Raw genomic sequence first — 20,185 nt, 5'->3', positions numbered from 1 at the left:
ATCCTTTAATATAAATATTAGTTAAATTCAGCAAACTTGTCAGGTGAATTTCTTATTCTGAAAATCAATTTCATGTGATCAGATAGTGTTGGATTATTATTAACACTAAGTCAAAAAATTTACTAAATTATTTACATTAAAAGGAAACATATCAAAGATATTTGCACACCTATGTTCATCACATTATTCACAGTAGCCAAGAGGTGGAAGCAACCCAAGTGTCCACTGATGAATGGGTAAACAAAATGTGGTATATCCATACAATGGGATGTTATTCAGCTCTAAAAAGAACATTCTGACACATGCTACAGCATGGATGGACCTTGGGGACATTATGCTAAATGAAATAAGCCTATCACAAAGAGACAAAAACTGTATGATTCCACATATATGAGGTATCTAGAGTAGTCACATTCATAGGAACAAAAAAATAGAAATGGCGTTGCCAGGGACTGGGGGGAGAAATGAGGAGTTATTGTTTAATGGATACAGAGTCTCAGGTTCTGTTTTTGTTTTCATTTTTTTTTTAATTGAAGTATAGTTGGTTTACAATATCGTGGTAGGTTTCAGGTATACAGCACAGCTATTCAGTTATACATATATATGTATATATTATTCTTCAGATTTTCTTCCCTTATAAGTTATCACAAAATATTGAGTATAGTTGCCTATGCTATACAGTAAGTCCTTGTTGGTTGTCCATTTTATATATAGTAGTGTGTATCTGTTAATCCCAAACTCCTAATTTATTCCCCCACCCCCACCCCCAGAGTCTCAGTTTTGCAAGAGGGAAACATTCTGGTTGCACAATGTGAGTATACTTAACACTATGGAACTTTGTACTTAGAAGCGGTAAAGTTGGCAAATTTAATGTTACGTGTTTTTCACCACAGTAAAAAAATAATAATAAAAGAAGCTTATAGATCATCTATTGGAACCACATTTTGTAGATGAAGAAATTAAGGCCACGTGAGGGTTCGTGACTGCTAATTAATTTCAAAACTGAGAGTCAGCGAAGGTCTGAGAAAGCCCAGACCATGTTTCTGCTAAAACGCAGCCTCCATGTTTCCCATCACTTGCTGAAGCATATTGTTTTATGTGTTTTGTTGATTAATCGTGACTGAGGACCACAGTATTGGAGCTTTCAGAGACACAGTGTGGGGCAATAACAAGAGTGTTGGCCTAAGAATCTGATCCCTAAGAATCTATCCGTCTCCAACAAGTGTGTGACTTGGGCAAATCATTTAATGCCTTTGGGACATTTGTCACTCAAATGCAGTGACTCAAATTCTTGATTATTTGAGCAAATGGGGGGGGAGATGAAGGAAACCGACAACCCTGGTCAGTGCGGACTCCAGAGAACTTTCTCTTTGGCTTTGAGACTTGTCCTAAAGGTAACCCCCAGGAGATTTTTGTCCTGAAGAAATGTTTTTCATGGGTCGGTGTTATTTTGCATGGCTGGACTATGTCCAGCAAGTTGGATGGCAGGAGAAAGGCAGAGGAATAGGTAGCCTGAATCTAATATATAAATAAGTAAATGGATCACATCAGTTTATCACTAGAGTGGATAATTCCTGCATTTGTAAAATTGGCTTGGTGACAGAGAGCCACATGTATCTGGGCCTTCCCCCCCCCCCACATGCATTCCTGCCCTCCCCCATCCGCCAATGCATCAGGCTCATTCTCTGTCCTCTGTCCTGGTACAACTCCATTCTAGAACAACTCCATGAAGAAATCACGACCTCCCACCTTTACCCCACCTGTGTGTTATCCCAAAGAAATCTCTAGAGAAAGAGAGGAGGTCTAAGTAAAGTTGCTAGACAATAACAACTATTATTTTAAAGACTGGTCTTCCGAGGGCAGTAGTGGAAGCCACCACAGGAACATTGAAATCCAACTGAAAATAATATGAATGGGAATTTTGAAAAAAGAACCAAACCTGGCAGCAAAAGCATATTGTTATGCCGATTCTATTTCCTATTTTAATGATTCATGTGGCTCCTAATTAACTCAGGTCTGTGTAAGATTCCCATATTCATTGAACTTCATAAGGGCAGACACTAGAATAGCTGTTTCAGCAACTTAAGTGAAATTAACAAATATAATGACACTTATCTCTGGGGATATTAGATACTACTAACATTGCTTATTCATATAAGTGCCAAATGCTCTTTAAATCTGCAACACTGAGTTTTACAGGCTTATTATATACCTTAGGTTATTTCCTTGTTACCGACTTTACTTGTCTTTAATTGGGTCTTCTGTTTGAAAGAGGCCTAGATTCATTGCCTTCTTTAATTAGTGTAGCTGACTGCTAAATCTACTGCTCTGTCAATTCTGTGATCTCCCCTATGCCTAATGCTGTCTTTAATCCTGTATTCCTTAAGTAGAATTAGGATAAACTCTCATCAGTAATGTGGTATAGGAAGAATGTGGGTTTTTCATTCCTTTTCTAACAATCTGCCTTTTTTACCAAGTATCTTCTTCCTCTTCCATCACCCCTAGCACAATCACCATCCCCTCCGTCATCACCACCACCAAGCCCTCCACAAATACATTTTCTGGCATATTGTTCTACTCTTGTGATTGGTAAGGTTTGAGCATCACTCCAGGTATACACTGAGCCGTCATAAGGTGATCTCGTCAGACATGGTTCCTGTCTTCCAGAAGGAGTTTAACCTTCTCTAGCTTTATCCTCCACTTCTTTTCTTCAGATTTCTTCCATATAAACTGGCCTACTTGCTGTTCCTCGTCTGTGACCTGATCCCCTCTCTGTATGTTTGTACAGACCCCTCTACTTAAGGTGCTTTCCCTTGCCAAGTCATCCAGATCCAGTGCAAATGCCACATTCTCCTTGAAATCGTCCCTGTTTTCTTTGACTGTGATTTCTGTCTCTTTTAAACCTCCTTATCTGCGCATTCTTCAATTATCAGTCTGCCTTTTATGATAATAATATTTTGTGTCGTGCACATAGTAGAGCTTAATAAATGTTTGTCAATGTAATGGATGAGTAAGTGAATGTAAGTGTTGATCTCAGTTTAGCTTATGAGAGTTACTTGTCTTTCTCCCCCACTGGGAAGGGGACAGAGGTATCAGTATGCATGTTTATATTCTCCTGGAACCTTTTGGAGTAAATGTCATCAAATAGACACTTACTGCATGCACATCTACTCATTTAAAATAGAGTTAGAGACTAAGTGGACGATTGCTGTGAAAACGGTGAAGTATGAGAAGATTGCTATAGCAGGAATGTTAAAGAACGTGTAAATGGATTTTAACCTTCACTGATCAATTTCCCTGAACTTCCCACCTCAATTTGGCATCCTGAACTCAATGAAGAAAAAATAAAGTGTTCCCATATGTATGGAGGGAAGACGAATGAGCTTTGGTTCTGAGAGTAGGAAGAGGTCATATCTCTTTAGTCCCCATTTAGTGATAAGTGTAAACTGATCTGAGAGATATGGGAAGAGAATGGCTTTCTACACCTTGTTCTCTCATGTTCTCTGTGCCTTCCCAGGCTCTATAGTTGTCTGCCCTGGTAGGCTGTCAGTGGTCAGTTCTTAATGGTCCTGGTAGTGCCTTTCAATGGTGTCCACGATTATGGGGTGGGAAGAAATGCATAATGTCCTGGAGAGAACCTGATCGGAAGACTCAGACCAAGCTCAATTTGAATCCTGGCTCTAGAACTTTCTAAAAGTCACTCTACTTCTTAGGAGTCTGTTTCCTTATCTGAAAGAAAAAAAAGGGAATAACACCTTCAGCCTCATAAGGTCATGGAAAGGATTTGAAGATAAATAGGTAGATGGACAGGCAGACATTCTCTTGAACAACAATCTAGCATTCCAGAAAAAAACACGTAGTTAATTTACAATATTGTGTTAGTTTCAGGTGTACAGTAAAATTGATTCAGTTATACACACACACACATATATATATATATTCTTTTTCAGATTCTTTTCCATTATAGGTTATTATAAGATATTGGTTGTAGTTCCCTGTGCTATACAGTGGGTCTTCGTTGTTTACCTATTTTATATATACTCATAGTAGTGTGTATATGTTAATCTCAAACTCCTAAAACAAACAAAAAAAACTCCACTCACAGTGTAGCCGTGAATGAAGAAGGAAGTAAGAGGGATGTTGATACTGAAATTTCCCTCCCAGGTTTGTAGCATATTTTCAATCAAGTTTTATTCTTTCCCACCACCCATCCCTCGGCTGCCTCTGTATACAGGTGCTTAGAAATTTTGATTCAATAATCAGTTCCAACTGCACTGAAGAGCTGGAGAACGCTGGCATAGAGGTGCTGAAGCACTCACAGGTATGACCGAGCCCTGTCTGTCGTGAACCCCACTAGTTTTATAAACACAAACGACGTGTACCCTAGTCAGTTTATTCCTTTCTAGAGTACTAAGTTTTTTTTATCCTTAGAAGCTGCACTTTACGTTAGTGTTCTAATGGAATCCAAGCTATAAAAGATTAGAAATCTGGTAGTTGAATTTAGTTAGAACTTAAACTGTAATTTTTGTGCTCAAAGGCCTCATCGAACATTCTTATTTTTCAGGTTTATTTTTCAGGAAATATTATTATGGAATCTGTTTTGAAAGCAGCCTCTGGGTTTTATAGATGGAAACAATGACAGAGTTACTCTGTATTTTTTTTATTCTCAGGGAATCCCCTACGTGTCAGATTTTTCCTGGGTCATGAGCCTTGTAAAAATGATTTTTTTCCCCAAAGCTCTGCCCTTCTGGCAGAGGCCATATCGTTAGTAAAATAATAAATGTGAAGTTGCTTTGTAAATGCCGAAGTGCTGGACTGGGGGTGAAGGCCAGCATCAGAATCCGCTGGGACTGTCACTGAACTCTGTGCCCTTCACTCTCCTGACCTGATCTTACCCTCCTCCCCCGAGTCCGGATTGAGAACGTCGGGAAGCAAGGATTGCACAAAGTCTCTCTCAACGCTGCTGCTACAGCCCATTTCCTCCCCCCATTCCAGTTACAAATCACTGTGCTTAGATTTGTAATTTAAGATTGTATCACAGTCTTGAAGAAGTGCACTTTCAAGTCCTTTGTTTTTAAGCTGAAGAGTTAGGGTCTTGATGTGAGTTGGCATTTCTGGCCGCTGGCTGATTTGGGGGCCCCCTAGGAATACCGTGTTGGCTCCAGAGAGTTCTAGTGCCTGCGGCCTTTGGCAGAAGTAACTGTGTCGGCGTATAGGACTCACATGTAGGATTCAGTGGAGAGTTTTTAAAATGTTAAGAATTCTGATTTCCTCCTTATTTGCTTTCCTTCCCATCCCCACATCCCCAATGAAATTGTATTTGCCAATAGGTCAAGGAAGTTAAAAAAACTTCTTCCGGCCTGGAGCTCTGCATGGTTACTTCCGTTCCTGGTAGGAAACCCACTTTGACCACCATTCCAGACGTTGACTGTCTGCTCTGGGCCATTGGACGGGACCCAAACTCCAGAGGCCTGAATTTAAACAAACTGGTAAGCTGACCTAGTCTGCCTATGCCGTTCTTCCCCTCCCCCCCCCCCCCCAGTTTTATTGAGAAATAATTGACATACATCACTATAAAAGTTTAAGGCCTACAGCATGATGGTTTGATTTACATATATTGAAAAATGATGACCACAAGAGGGTCAGCTCACATCCATCTTCTCATATAGATACAATAAAAGTAGAAAGGAAAAAAGGAAAACATTTTCTCTGTATGTTGAGAACTCTTAGGATTTACTCTCTTAACAGCAGTGTTATCTGTCATCACGTTGTACAGTACATCCCTAGTATTTATTTATCTTGTAACTGGAAGTTTATACCTTTTGACCACTTTCCTTGCCTAAAACATTCTTGAACGGGTTGGTAGTCCTGTGGTTTCCCCTGATCCAACCCCAGTCCCCCAGCACTTGAGTGGGTCCTGTTGGATTCTTTTCTCTTTCTTCCATGTGTCCAGTTTCTCATCCAGTCCCACTGCTTCTGCCTTTGGAATGAAAAAAAAAAAAAAAGGATTTTTTTTCCCTTTCTAGTGTCATCACCTTAGATCAGGTCATTGTCTCACCATTTCCTGACTAGCCTCCTCCTTACAGATTTCCTTTTTACTATGACACCTGTCTCTTTAAAGCCCTGTAATTACTCCTTATTGTCTGCAGCTCTAATCCTGATGGATGGGTGTGTGACTTGTTTTGGACGTTGTGGCACTCGGGGACAGGTACAGATGTGAATCTCATCTACCAGAGCTATAATAGCATTTTTATTTGTCCTTTTAAATTTTGAAGGACAGTCTAGTATAGTAGCCTGGGGCATGGGTCCCAGTGTTATACCCTATTTTGAACCTTAGTTCTGTCACTTAACCAATTTCATGGCCTTAGGCAAGTAGCTTAGTTACTCTTAAGTTTCAACTGTTTTATATAAATATGGGAATAAAAATAGTACTTGTCGCGTTGGGTTATAGAGAAGAGTAAATGAGAACGTGTGCACAAAGTAACTAGCTTAGATGCTGGCATGTAGTGTGAACTCAATAAATGTTAACCCGCTGCTGTCGATGGTGAGGGTGAGATGGCGAGGAGGAGGAGGATTTTCCTGACATGCTGTACTACTCTGCTAGTAATAACAGAACATTTCATATGCTTACGGCTTATGTATTTGGTGGAACCTCTTTGACTTATGTCCTAATGTTAGTATCTGTTTTAAGTTGCATCCCTTTTTCATTTCAATAGAAGGTATTTTTCATAATTTAAAAAAAAATGAAATATCCAGGGACGTGTTTTACTTGATTTTAATCTTACTATTCAGTGAAATTTAGTAAAATTAGTTGTCTATTTTTATATTAACAAAACTATTCATCCAGCTTTTCACCTTTCAAGAGATATTGTGCCACTGTGTGAATATAGGCATCGGTAGGTCCAGTTTTCAGCTGTATTTGCTGAATTTTTTTTAAAATGAGGCAAATATTTTCCATCTCATTCAATGTTAAGATATATATTTATACTGCAGATTGAAGGATTACTATGTGTAAGTCTTGGCAACGTGTTACTAGCCTACTTTCAACCTTTTTTTTTTTGAGTATGGTTGATTTAAAGTGTGTGTTAGTTTCTGCTGTATAGCAAAGTGAGTGAGTTATACATATACATGTATCCACTCTTTTTTAGATTCTTTTCCCTTATAAGTCAATACAGAGTATTGAAAAGAGTTCCCTGTGCTATACTAGCCTCTCTAAATCTTGCCAACAACTGTTTGAGGGGTAAGGATGGGGAACCCAGGAGCACAGAGATAAATTGTCCACAAGGCTTGTAAACTCTACAGGAAGTGGAGATGTATAGTAGCCTGGGACGTGGATCCCAGTGTTATACCCAGTTTTGAACCTTAGTTCACTTACCACTGTACTCACAGTGACTAGGTTAATGCCTTGTTTAGAAGTTCAAGTATTTGTTGATAAATGGGTGGTCTCATAACTAGTAAGTAGCAGAGCTGGGACTTGAACCCAGATCTCCCGGCTCCAAAGGTTGTACACTTAACCGCTGTACTACCTACTCCCTAGGCCTGCTGGCTCTCTACTTCTCACATGGGAATATATACACCTGGGATCTGCAAAGCCACAGGATAAGCATGACACATCTTCTCGGAGCAAAAATTCAACTCAGTGGATAGGGGAAAATTTGGTTTAAGGAAAAGCTGATACGTTTTAGAGTAGAATACAAATTTTGCTTGGATTTTTTAAAGATAAAACCATAAATTTCAAAGAAGTCTACTTTTGATGACTGCTTCAGGCTGTGCCTGTCTAAAATATGAGTTAGGATGCTTCAGCAGGAGCACTTCCAAGGAAAAAAATTGAAAATCACTGTCTTAGGTAGACTCCATGGACATACCAAGTACCACATCTGATAGCTGAGTGATTCCTTTTCAGGCTTGCCTGGTCAGCTGGATCATAGAATGCAAAGTCTCAAATCCTGTTAAAACTCCTCAAAATTGGGTTAAATACTTAAGCTTAAGCAAAAGATATGAAACTTGCCAACTTGCTAAAATGTCTTTCATCTTGTGGTTGAGTCTTGTGGTTTCTTGGAGATTCAGGCTGAAGAGGGACCTGAAGTGAGGCGGATCCAGAGATGTGAGCTGCTATTTTTTGTGGATGGGCCGAATTCTTACATGACGTCCCTTTACAATTTTAGGGGATTCAAACTGATGACAGAGGTCATATCATTGTAGATGAATTCCAGAATACTAACGTAAAAGGTGTCTACGCAGTTGGGGATGTGTGTGGAAAAGCTCTTCTTACTCCAGGTAATGTTTCTTCTTTTTGGGGGGAGTAAAGGAGGCTCTGTGTGTTATATAAAACCGTTCAGCTCTTTATAGTCAAATGAGCTCAAGCAGAGGTAAAAGGATGAATGTGTTCATGTCATCAGAATGATAAAAATGTGTTGAAATTGATGTTGGTTTGAGTACCTGACATTTTATGAATAATACTCATTTTTCCTTTAAAAATGCTTTGAATAGTATTTATTTTTCTTTAACATATTTTAAAAATGCTCAGTGAAGACTGAAATTTTTATACAGATGACACACTCATCCTCTGAAGAATGCTGTAAATTAGAATCCGAGTTGTGTTGGTGACAGTGGAAGGAAGTGGCATTCTTACATGACTGCTTAGTCTTCATACAACCAAGATTGATCCCCATCCTCCGAATCCCATACTTCAGCCCACTTCCTGAGTTAACTGGCGTCATCTCAGGCTCTTTATCCCGCTTCTGTTGGAGTCATCCGTCCGTCTGCTTTCACTCTGTACCCCTCTGGGGCCTCACCAGCCTTTACAGAATGGCCCGGGTCTTACTCAGAATGGGAACACACACCCAAAGCCTTTTAGCTCTTTAGGAAGCTCTCTCCACAAAAGCAAACTAACAAGCAGTTTCAAATCCTTTGTAACGCAGTCTTAACAGCTGAAATTTTGTCAAAGTGAAGAAAATTTCTTACATATTCTACTGATACCTTTTTAAAAAATTAAAAAAATTTTTTTTGTCTGCATTGGGTCTTCACTGCTGCCCGTGGGCTTTCTCTAGTTGTGGCGAACCGGGGGCTCCTCTTCATTGCGGTGTGCAGGCTTCTTGTTGCAATGGCTTCTCTTGTCGTGGAGCATGGGCTCTAGGCACGCGGGCTTCAGTAGTTGCAGCACATGGGCCCTAGAGTGCACGGGCTTCAGTAGTTGTGGCACACGGGCTTAGTTGCTCCATGGCATGCGGGATCTTCCCGGACCAGGGCTTGAACCCCTGTCCCCTGCATTGGCAGGCGGATTCTTAACCACTGTGCCACTGGGAAGTCCTGATACCTTACTTTGGGGGGAAAAATGTGTCAATTTGAAGTCAATAAAATTAATAACATGCTTTTACAAAACTCAGGACCGTTAGGAAAAAAACAGGCTAAGGAGAATAACTTTTAAAAAAATTAATAAGAAATAAAAATAATTTTTAAAAGAAATGTAACATTCCTGTGAAATGATTCTGATTATGAAGTAGAACTGAAAATGCTCAAAACTAATAGTTTGCTCCATGAATGTATCAAGAAGCTAATATCCTCATTAAGAGGTAACTGCCAGATGGTTGGGAACTTCTAAATGTGTCTTTTTTGTTGTTGTTGTTGTTCATAATAGAATGTACAGAATTCACGTAAGCTGATAGTTTTGAATAGTTAACTAAGGCATTGATAAGTCTTTATTATATTGAGCTAGACTTTGTAATGAGCATTAACAGAAAACTGTCAGAACTCGTATGTTAAGCCAGGTGGATAAATGGTTAGTAGAACAATTCTGCTGTGTTAAAATGAACAATAATCTAACTAGTGATTTTAAAATATCTTTGTAGTTGCCATTGCTGCTGGCCGAAAACTTGCCCATAGACTTTTTGAATGCAAAGAAGATTCCAAATTAGACTATGACAACATCCCCACGGTGGTCTTCAGCCACCCCCCTATTGGTACAGTGGGACTCACAGAAGGTAGGTGTTTAAAAACGAAGGTCATTTATGGTTTCTTTGCCTCCTCTGCTAACTTTAAACTAGGTGTCTGTCAGCTGACTAAATCTATCTTAGCCCCTGAGTTATATTTCTTTTTAGTTACTAGCTTCTTATCACAGATCCAATTTCCTCCCCTTTGAGAATATAATTCCTTTTCCCCACTCCACCGGTTGACTTGTTTAAGCTTTATTTGAACTAATTTCAAATTTAAAGAGTTGTAAAAATATTATAGAAGACTCCTCTGTACTGATAACATTTTGCTGTATCATTTTCTCTTTATACACACAAACACACACACGCACGCACACACGCACATTTTAGTATCTAATCCCTAAAAACAAGGCCATTCCCTTACAGAAGTATAGTTTCAGATGAGAGTATTTAAGTTGATACAATATTATCTAAACTTTAGAACTTACTTAAATTTTGCCAATTATCTCAAATAATTTCATTTTTAACGTTTCTCCCCCCAAGTCCAGGATTCAGTCCAGGATAATGCAGTATATTTAGTTTCGATATCTCTTTGGTCTCCTTTAGTTGAGAGACAGAATTCCCCAGCTCATCTTTTGTCTTTCTTGACATTGACATTTATGTTGTAGAATGTCCCTCATTGTGGTTTTGTTTAATATTTCCTCGTAATTTGATTCAGGTTATGTATATCTGGCCATCTCTCTGATAGCCAGTGGAATTGTTTGTTTCTGATAGATGCTTTTTTTCCCCCTGTGCATCGTAGATGAGGCCATTTATAAATATGGAAAAGAAAATGTGAAGACTTATTCCACCACCTTTACCCCAATGTATCATGCAGTTACCAAACGGAAAACAAAATGTGTGATGAAAATGGTTTGTGCCAACAAAGAGGAAAAGGTATGGGAAAAATCCAGTAAGCTCAAGACTGTCTTCAAGGTTGGCACGGATGGGGGTGTTTTGGTGAGGTGGAATGGAAGGACCAAGTAATTAAGCTTTCCCTGATTCAACTGGCAGAGTCCCACTTTTATCTCTCTCTCTATATATATATATTGGGGTTCTTCATAATATTTCACATAGAAAGATTCCACTGCTTTTAAAACATAAGTTGGGGGAGGGGAATTCCCTGGCTCCCAGTGGTTAGGACTTGGCATTTTCACTGTCGTGGCCTGGGTTCAATCTCTGGTTGGGGAACTAAGATTCCTGCAAGCTGCACGGTGCAGCCAATAAAAAGGGGGAAGTGAAAGGGGAGGGAAGATTGTCATTGACCAATAGGCCAGAATAGTTAAACTCAGAAATATTGGTAAGTGTAAAAATTTAATGTAAGAAATTTAGATTTAACATAACTAATCAGTGAGGAAGAAGTTTATTTAGTAAAATGTTCTGAAATAATCAGTTATCTATTTTTGGTTTAACTTTTTGAGGAACTGCTGAAATGTTTTCCAAAGTGGCTGTGTCATTTCATGTTCCCTTTAGCAACGCATGAGGGTTCCAGTTCCTCCTCACCTTCATCAACACTTGTAACTGTCTTTTTTTATTGTAGCCATCCTAGTGGATGCGAAGTGGTATCTCATTGTGATTTGGGTTTGAATTTGAACATTTTTTTTTTAATAGTTTTTGAAATAGATTTTGTTTTGATAATTAGGTCAGCCTCTTGGGCTTTGCTATAAATTGAATTAAATATTGAAGTGGAACTTAGCAGTATGCCTCGGGAACATGGCTGTGTGAGGAACAGTAACTAAACTGAGAATTCAGGTGTAATTTCCAGCTTTTCTTATTAAAAAGAACATAGTCTGTATCTGAATCAGTGGCCCTTACACCAAAACCACAAGACAGTCCCTAGCTTCTGGCTTATAAAAATCAACGTCGCTGACAGTTGACAGAAGCAGAAAATCAGTGCAAAGAGTAGAAAGTAAGTGGTTTGGCAGCAAAATAAAAGTTGCTGTTTCTTGCCCTGTTTCTTGTTCCTCAGTAGCCTGAGATTGATTTCCAGTTATTGAATCAGTGAGGTCCTTACCTCTTCATATCAGTTATTTCTTTTAAAAATAAAATAAAATAAAATAGTTTATTGTTGGCTGCGTTGGATCTTCGTTGCTGCATATGGGCTTTCTCTAGTTCCAGCGAGTGGGGCCTACTCTTCATTGCAGTGCGAGGGCTTCTCGTTGCGGTGGCTTCTCTTGTTGTGGAGCATGGGCTCTAGGCTCACAGGCTCAGTAGCTATGGCTCGTGGGCTCTAGAGCGCAAGCTCAGTGGTTGTGGCCCGCAGGCTTAGTTCTCTGCAGCATGTGGGATGGACTTCCTGGACTAGGAATCAAACGTGTGTTCCCTGCATTGGCTGGTGGATTCTTAACTACCGCGCCACCAGGGAAATCCCCAGGTATTTTTTTATGCCATTTATCATTCATTCATTTGGTAGACATTACCTGATAGTCAACTAAAGAGTAAGAACTGGGATACTGTATAGAGAGAAATAACATAAGGCTCCTGCCATCACCAGAAGCTCTTTGTAAATGCAATTTAGATCACAATATCTAAAAATTTGGCTGAATATATATACAGTACGTGATTTGGCGTCTTTGTCTTATTTTGAGATATACTTTTTTTTCAATTGTAAAAAAATGTATAACTTTTGCATCTTAACCATTTTTAAGTGTACCATTCAGTAATATTAGGTATATTCTTGATTTGTTTTTAAGCAAAATATTTTTGTGGCTAAATTTTATATTCTCTAACTTTGCTTTTCAACAGACTACTTATCCTAAAAGTGTTTGCTGGAGGTGAACATTAACTAGTTTTTAAATGTGTTTAGAAACCTGACTGGAAAATGTGATTTGAAACAAATGCCTCTTGATGGTGATTTGTGCAGTCAGCCAGCACATATGGGCTAAATGCCTCTAAGGGCTATCTTTGTTCTCAGCCAGACAGGTAGAGTGGGGAGCAAAAGTGGGCAGGGGGACCTCCCCAGTTAGTCCAGTGGTTAAGACTCTGCTTGCATTGCAGGCAGCCTGGGTTTGATTCCTGGTCAGGGAACTAAGATCCCATGTGCCTTGCGGCCAAAAAAAAAAAAAAGTGGGCAGGGTCCCCTCCATCTAGAGGTTAACGTCTACTGGGAAAGATGGACTGTAATTGTCCAGTCCCCAAATAAATATAACTTTGCAGTTGTAGCAGAACCATAATGGAGAAATATTGGGACTGAGAGCTCACGTGATAGTCAATTAACTTGGTTGGGAAGGCAGGTGTAGCTATCTGAAGAATGAATGGGCTTTAACACTTAAAAGAGGGGAGGAAAGAGTGTCCAGACAGAGGAAACAGGCTGTGCAAAGGAGAGAGCCTGGGAATATTCAGGACAGGAGGAAAGCTGGGGAGACCAGAGTGGGGAGGGCCTGCGGGAGAGCTGAGTTGAGGTGGGCGGGGGAGGGACATCAGGGCAGGATTACACAGGGCCATGTAGGCTGTGTTATGCTATATTGGAATTATAGATGTAAGTTTTTAGAGGCTTTGAAATATCAGGTATCTCTCATGACTAATAAAACATTTATTAGTGTACCTAATAAAATTTCTGTGTGTGTACCTAGAAGGAGATTTATTACAAGGAATTGGCTCATACAATTACAGAAATAAAAATCTTTACTTGAAGGATTTTTCTCTTTTCTATGGCAGGTGGTTGGGATCCACATGCAGGGAATTGGATGTGATGAAATGCTGCAGGGTTTTGCGGTCGCAGTAAAAATGGGAGCAACAAAATCCGACTTCGATAACACTGTTGCCATTCATCCTACCTCTTCAGAAGAACTGGTCACACTTCGTTGAGAACCCAGAGACTCGTATGGCTGGTGGCTGGACCAGTAGACCTTCAGAAAGGAACCAAATCATCACGTTTACTTACTGTTCCCATTTTATGTTATTTCTTTATTGTAATCAGCATCTTCTGGTAGTGGAAATTTTCAGTAAGCTTATTTATGTAATTAGAAATCTGTTTTGTTATCCAGGATTGATTTTCATTTGATTACCTCTCAATAATTATTATTTGTTTTATTAATAGCTCTGTGCTAGCTGGTTTTTTGTTTTGTTTTTTTCTTAGCCTCACCCCAAGTATAAAACCATATGAAGTACAGTAAAGTTAATGTACTTGAATGAATATCACTTGCTAATTTTTATAGAGGAAGATGACAGCTGCTCTTCACATTTAAATAATGCAAGTACAGAGTCATTTTATTATGTTTTTTTTTGAAACCAGTACTGTGCTCTGCATATTGCAAAGCTGCTTCAAGGATGTGACTTTTCTCTAAAAGCATATAACTTGAGAGGCCTGCCTCCTGTATTTTATTCTTTCTTTTGTTCTAAATGATTAAAGATGGTTTGTGTTACTTTTATGACATGAAGTTCAAATTTGGGAGAGATTTGAGGAGGCTGGTTGCGTAAGTGAGAGGGACATTTAAAAAGTGATCCCTGCTTTCAGAAGGAGAGGGACTCAAATACTTCAAAACTCCTTTCCTCTGCTAAGAGTTCGTAGTTCAGAGAATGGCTTCAATTTTTATATGTATTCATGTCATTTTATTTTTTGAAAACTCTTTCCAAAAATCTGAAAATAAAATCACAATCTTTTCTTCTTATAAAATTTGTTATGAGTTTATGGGTAACAGTTCATTTTCTAAGAATATTTCACATTGAAGGGGATCAGATGCCAATAGTGAGCTACCCCAAGTTGGCTTAAGACTTTATGGGGGAGAAGAGATCTCACTTTTATAAATAAAAACCAGAGGTATAAAGAACCATTTAGCAAATGTAATGGTTGCGCTGGAAGCATAGTGTAGAAATCATAGGTTTTTAGCATTTTATTTCCATTAGCCTTTACCAGCTAGGTGAGCTGGTTAAATTTTTCCATGGCTTTCAGTAGTGACTTGGTGCTACTGACCTCTGTCATTTATCTTTTACTGAATGTCTTTCTGGTTAGCCATGGCCAGGTTGCTGCACTGACAAATTAAGTCCAATTTCAACGAAAGAAAAATACCACTAGTAACCAGGCAATGTGACTGTCGCAGCAAGAAAACAGGGTCTAAAAACCTGGATGTGGACTGATATAACACTGCCCCCTCTTCTTCACCAGCCTAAAAGGTAGTGGACCGCGGTCCTGAGCTCCACTGACCTGGTGGGTTTCTCACTCTGTATAGGACCCAAGTTTGGATGGGATTCCAGCAGGAAAAAGGAGAGGCCCCAGTGGTCACACGCACCCTCATACCATGCGTTTTTTTTTTTTATCTTAGGAACCCTCTGCACTGCCTTTTTTCTGGTTCTGGAGTAAACCAACCTGGAAGCAACCTTTTCCAAGTGTCAGTCTTCGTTCTTACCAGTCCTCAGCTCAGTCCAACCCGTGAGCTGATCCGGCCTTACCAGCTTCATTCCACAAAGCGCTAGGGAAGTTACAGATACACGAGGCAGCGTGTTGTAGGTGCTCAGTAGATATTTATCAAAGGAAAGACATGGTACTTGCTTTCTTTGAGTAACTATATAATCTAGAATAAGAGTTAAAATTCTACACAAACAACTGCAATTCAAAGCAGGGTGACAGTATGATTTAGTCAATTTTTTTTTTGGCCACACTTGCCTGTCTTAGTTGCAGCACATGGGATCTTTAGTTGTGGCATGTGGGGTCTTTTAGTTGCAGCATGTGGATTGCTTAGTTGTGGCATGCAGACTCTTAGTGTGACATGCAGACTCTTAGTTGTGGCATGCATGCAGGACCTAGTTCCCCGACCAGGGATTGAACCCAGCGCCCTGCTGCATGGAAGCGTGGAGTCTTGCCCGCTGGACCACCAGGGAAGTCCTGACAGTATGATTTAGAATGGGGCACTTTGGGGAGTGAGAAGGGGCAATCTAATTAACTGGGACAACAGGCACAAATCTGTACCGTTGCAGGAAAACAGGACAGTGCCACCCTAAGTGAGGCATTGGAGAGGTGGAAGTATACAAGTTCAGAGGAGGCAGAAAGTATCATTTCGCTGGGAAAACTGAAGGAGGCTATGGGAGATAACGTAGGATTTGGAATTTGGGGATTGTGAAGGAGGTCAGAGCGTTTGGGAGATGCACTGGGCAGACATGGGCCACGTATACGTGAAGTGATAGAGTTCAGCTTGGCTGGAGCATAAGAGTATGTGATAGCTTTGTGTGGAATGTTCTTCCCCACCTGTGAACCCAATGAGCTGGTTATGTACTGCCGCACAACGAACTACCTGAAAACTTAGTGGCTTAAAATATCACTCATTTTATTATATCTCATGATTTTGTGGGTCGGGAATTGGAGCAGGACTAAGCTTGCAAGGATGACCCTTCTGTTGATGTTGATTATCAGCTGGTGGCATTCAGCTGGCAGATGGGCTGGTCTAGAGAGTCTAAAACAGTCATCCGCGTGTTGGGCACTTGGACAAGGATGACTGACTGGAAGGCTGGCCTCAGCTGGGAGTGCCAACTAGAGGGCCCATGTGTGGCTTCACCAGCATGGCCGTTGCTGAGTTAACGGACCTACATGGAAGCTCAGGGTGCCCAGAGGTTGTTCCAAGATTCCCAGGCAGCTGCTTCAGGCTTTATGACCTGACCTCACAAGTTCTAGAATGTCACTAATGCTACATGTTATCGGTTAAGCAAGTCACCAAGGATTTAGGAGGAAGTAGATTGGACTTCAGCTCTCAGTGGGAAGAGTGGTAAATCTGTGGCCATCTTTAAGCTCACACACTAATGGCATCTACTCATTTTACGGGGCTTGACTAAAATCACCTTTGTGAAGACTTCTATGCATGTATTACATGTTCCTGTAACACTGTGTCCCAGAGGAGGTCTACACGTGTGTTCACCTTGTGTATGTCACTTTCCACTTAGTATCAATTATTTCTATATTCACTATTTCAGTTTCGTAATATTCCTGTATATCCCACAGTAACTTTGGCTACAACAGGACGAAGCTGTGTTATTGTGTGATTTTTGACACTAAGATCGATAGTTAAAAAAAAAAAAGCCAACGTTTTAATCCTTAACCTTTTTGAAAAATGAGTAGGCAGAATTTTCAGATCTTCAACAAACTTAGCATGAATGTTTCCATGAATCTGACCTCCTGGATATAAATGAAGAGCTGAAAGAGGTGGATATAGAAGATTTCCATTGTGCCCTAGTCTGAGAAATACTCTTTTGCCATTACAATTGATATAATAATTTAGCACATTGATTCATCAATAAAGATCAGAGTCGACATTTTAAAGGTAAAAATAATTGTGTGCAGAAGTTTCTGGGTCTTATATAGTATATTTTAAGTGGTATTGAATGTGTTAGGAGCAGTTTCAAAAGATAAAAAATGGTAGATGGTAGAGCTGGGGTTAAATCTAGATTTTACATAAAATTTGTATACAAACAATTCCCCTCTTAAGTTCTTTTTCTGTAAGTTGTATAAGCAGAGATTTGTCTCTTTTGTCTGTTCAACCTCCAGACTCCATAAGTTTGGGGAATCCTAACCTTGTGAGCCTTGGAGACAAAGCCCAGCTCCCCCCACACAGAACTCGAAAACGTGAGGTGCATGACTTCCCAGACTCCCTTGCAGCTAGGGAGGAGGCACAGGCCATAGGCTTGGTCAATCAGATGCACCCATTCCTGACTGTTCAGAAACCAGTGATGCAAATAAATGGGGATGGGAGAATCCATTCTAGTGGCAGGTGATGGCAGTTGTGGCAGTAATATCAAGGGACAGCCTGGCAGCAGTCCCCGTGCCTGCCATGTTGGTTTCTAACTACAGTGACTAGAACACCATGACAGCAATGCTGACCTCACTGGCACATTTCAGAGTCATGGATTTGGCCACTGTGGCTCTGGCTGCCTAACTTCTGAAGCTGGATCACCAGCCCTCCCAAGATTCTGTGAGGTACCCTATGTAGGATACCATTCTGTCTACTTAAAGTAGCCCAGTCAATTTCCAATGGTTATCTAAGAACTGTGACCAATACTGTTTTATTTTCCTAACAGTCTGGAATTACAAGAAAGCTTATCCACCTGTTATAGCACTTGTTGCATCGCCGTTGAGTATTTGTCCGTATATCTGTTCTTTGCTCCTTTCAAAGGCAGGCAGCACGCCCTACACATCTTTGTACTGTGTGCGCCTCCTGTTTATTGCAGTGCCCAGTATTGTCGAATTGAATGACCGGGAGTAGTGGAAGACGGCACTTCCTAGAAAACTAGGTTGTGATGTGTGGAGAGGACCTTGATAAGTGGATGAGAAGATTAGCAATAAGGAATCATTGAAGACTGTGAAAGGAGGAAATGCCACCCCAGTGGGACTGGAAGATGAAAGTGGAGATAGCAAAAACGTAGAGAGTAGGGTGGGGATCAGCGATGAGGCTGGGACTGTCTTTGTGTGAGTTCATGAAGGGCCTGGACTAGGGTGGCAGCAGTGCGAATGGAAAGGAACACGTGTAAGAAAATTAAAGAATCTGCAGAATTTGTGAACTGATTTGAGTTTAGGGCTTGAGGGAAAGGGAAGAGTCAAAACTAGCCCTGACTTTTCCAGCATGAGGAACTGGGAGAAAGATGATGCCATTAATAGAAAGACCAAGGGCTTCCTAGGTGTCGCGGTGGTTAAGGATCCGCCTGCCAATGCAGGGGACACTGGTTCGATCCCTGCTCCAGGAGGATCCCACATGCCGTGGAGAGGCTGAGCCCGTGCACCACAACTATTGAGCCTGTGTTTTAGAGCCCGTGAGCCACAACTATTGAGTCCATGTGCTGCAGCTGCTGGGGCTCACGAGCCTAGAGCCCATGCTCCGCAACAAGAGAAGCCATGGCAATGAGGAGCCTGCGCACCACAACGAAGAGTAGCCCCCACTCACCACAACTAAAAGAAAGCCCACGCACAGCAAAAAAGACCCAACGCAGCCAATTAAATAAATAAATAAATAAATTTATTTAAAAAAAATAGAAAGACCATTAATAAAATACCAAGACAGGCAGAGAAATTGGTTGAAAAGATGCTAAGTTTTAGACATATTGGGTTTGTGGTCTTGGGAGATCTGAAAATAAAAAAGCTGGAATTTAGGAGAAAAGTCAGGACTAGGGAGACAGATTTGTAAATTACATACCTGGAGGTCACAGTTAAAGCCATGAGTATATTCATGACCCCTTAAGACAAGGAGTGTGAAGAGAGAGAAGAGGTCAGAGCATCAATAATGCCCACATTTAAGGAATGGATAAAGGGCGAAGACCTTGGAGGAAAGGGACGGAATAGGGAGTGAAGTCATGGGGAAGGAGCTTGAGGAAAAGGGAGAAAAGCATCTTAGGCCAGTAAGTTTAAAGGCAGAAGAAAGTTCACAGCAGTGTCAGTGTTCTTCAGCCAAGGACCACAGGAATCTCTATCTTTAAACAAGGTGGGTTATTACTTGTTGGTGGTGAGGGGTAACATATAGGGTTATGGGGCATCTGAGTAAGAGTTCTTTCTAACAGAACCTATTATAGGATATGGGCTTTCACTGGGTAACTTTGGGGAGGGTCTCAGGAAGCAGAGCTTGGCTCTAGATTGATATCAGAAAGCAGGGGGCACTTCTATGACTGGGTATTACAGTGGGGAGGCAGCTCCTCCCACCCCCATTACTAATAATTGGTAAAGAAGCAGCATTAACTCTTTCAGCACGAGAGGCGATGTTTGGTATTTTGTGCTGCACAGTGACCTTGTCTAGATCTATGGAGAACGACATGGTTTAGCTGTGAGAATCACATTCATTCTCAGACATCAGGGGCTGTTCTTTTCTTTCCCAAGAGGTTATTGGGGATTTCTGAGATTCCAATTTTAGTAGATTTGTAGGGAGAAAAAGCAAAATAAAAGTGTCTAAAAGGAGGGAATTCCCTGGTGGCGCAGTGGTTAAGAATCCGCCTGCCAACGCAGAGGGCGCGGGTACGATCCCTGATCTGGGAAGATCCCACATGCCATGGAGTAACTAAGCCCATGTACCACAGCTACTGAGCCTGTGCTCTAGAGCCACCACTGTTGAGCCCATGAGCCGCAACTACTGAAGCCCGTGCACCTAGAGCCTGTGCTCTGCCTCAAGAGAAGCCACCGTAATAAGAAGCCCACACACCACAACGAAGAGTAGCCCCTGCTCGCCACACCTAGAGAAAGCCCATGCACAGCAATGAAGACCCAATGCAGCCAATTAATTAATTAATTAATTAATTTTTAAAAAAGTGTCTAA

At 40.7% G+C, this 20,185-nt stretch overlaps 1 protein-coding gene across 2 annotated transcripts in view; it reads left to right on the top strand.

Moving 5' to 3' along the window:
- Nucleotides 1–14,578, top strand: part of GSR (glutathione-disulfide reductase) — a 44,484-nt gene extending 29,906 nt beyond the window's left edge. For both annotated transcript variants that reach the window (XM_057696723.1, XM_057696722.1), the window contains exons 9-14: nt 4,235–4,321; nt 5,331–5,489; nt 8,166–8,277; nt 9,849–9,980; nt 10,732–10,865; nt 13,626–14,578. In XM_057696723.1, coding sequence (XP_057552706.1) covers nt 4,235–4,321; nt 5,331–5,489; nt 8,166–8,277; nt 9,849–9,980; nt 10,732–10,865; nt 13,626–13,775 — 774 coding nt within the window. In that variant the 3' untranslated portion in view covers nt 13,776–14,578. The remainder of the gene's footprint in view (nt 1–4,234; nt 4,322–5,330; nt 5,490–8,165; nt 8,278–9,848; nt 9,981–10,731; nt 10,866–13,625) is intronic.
- Nucleotides 14,579–20,185: the final 5,607 nt, after the last annotated feature.

Source organism: Hippopotamus amphibius, chromosome 10, assembly GCF_030028045.1.
Source record: "Hippopotamus amphibius kiboko isolate mHipAmp2 chromosome 10, mHipAmp2.hap2, whole genome shotgun sequence".
Taxonomy (NCBI): domain Eukaryota; kingdom Metazoa; phylum Chordata; class Mammalia; order Artiodactyla; family Hippopotamidae; genus Hippopotamus; species Hippopotamus amphibius.
Note: the sequence above shows the minus strand (reverse complement) of the source record. Positions and strands in the feature narration are given on the sequence as shown.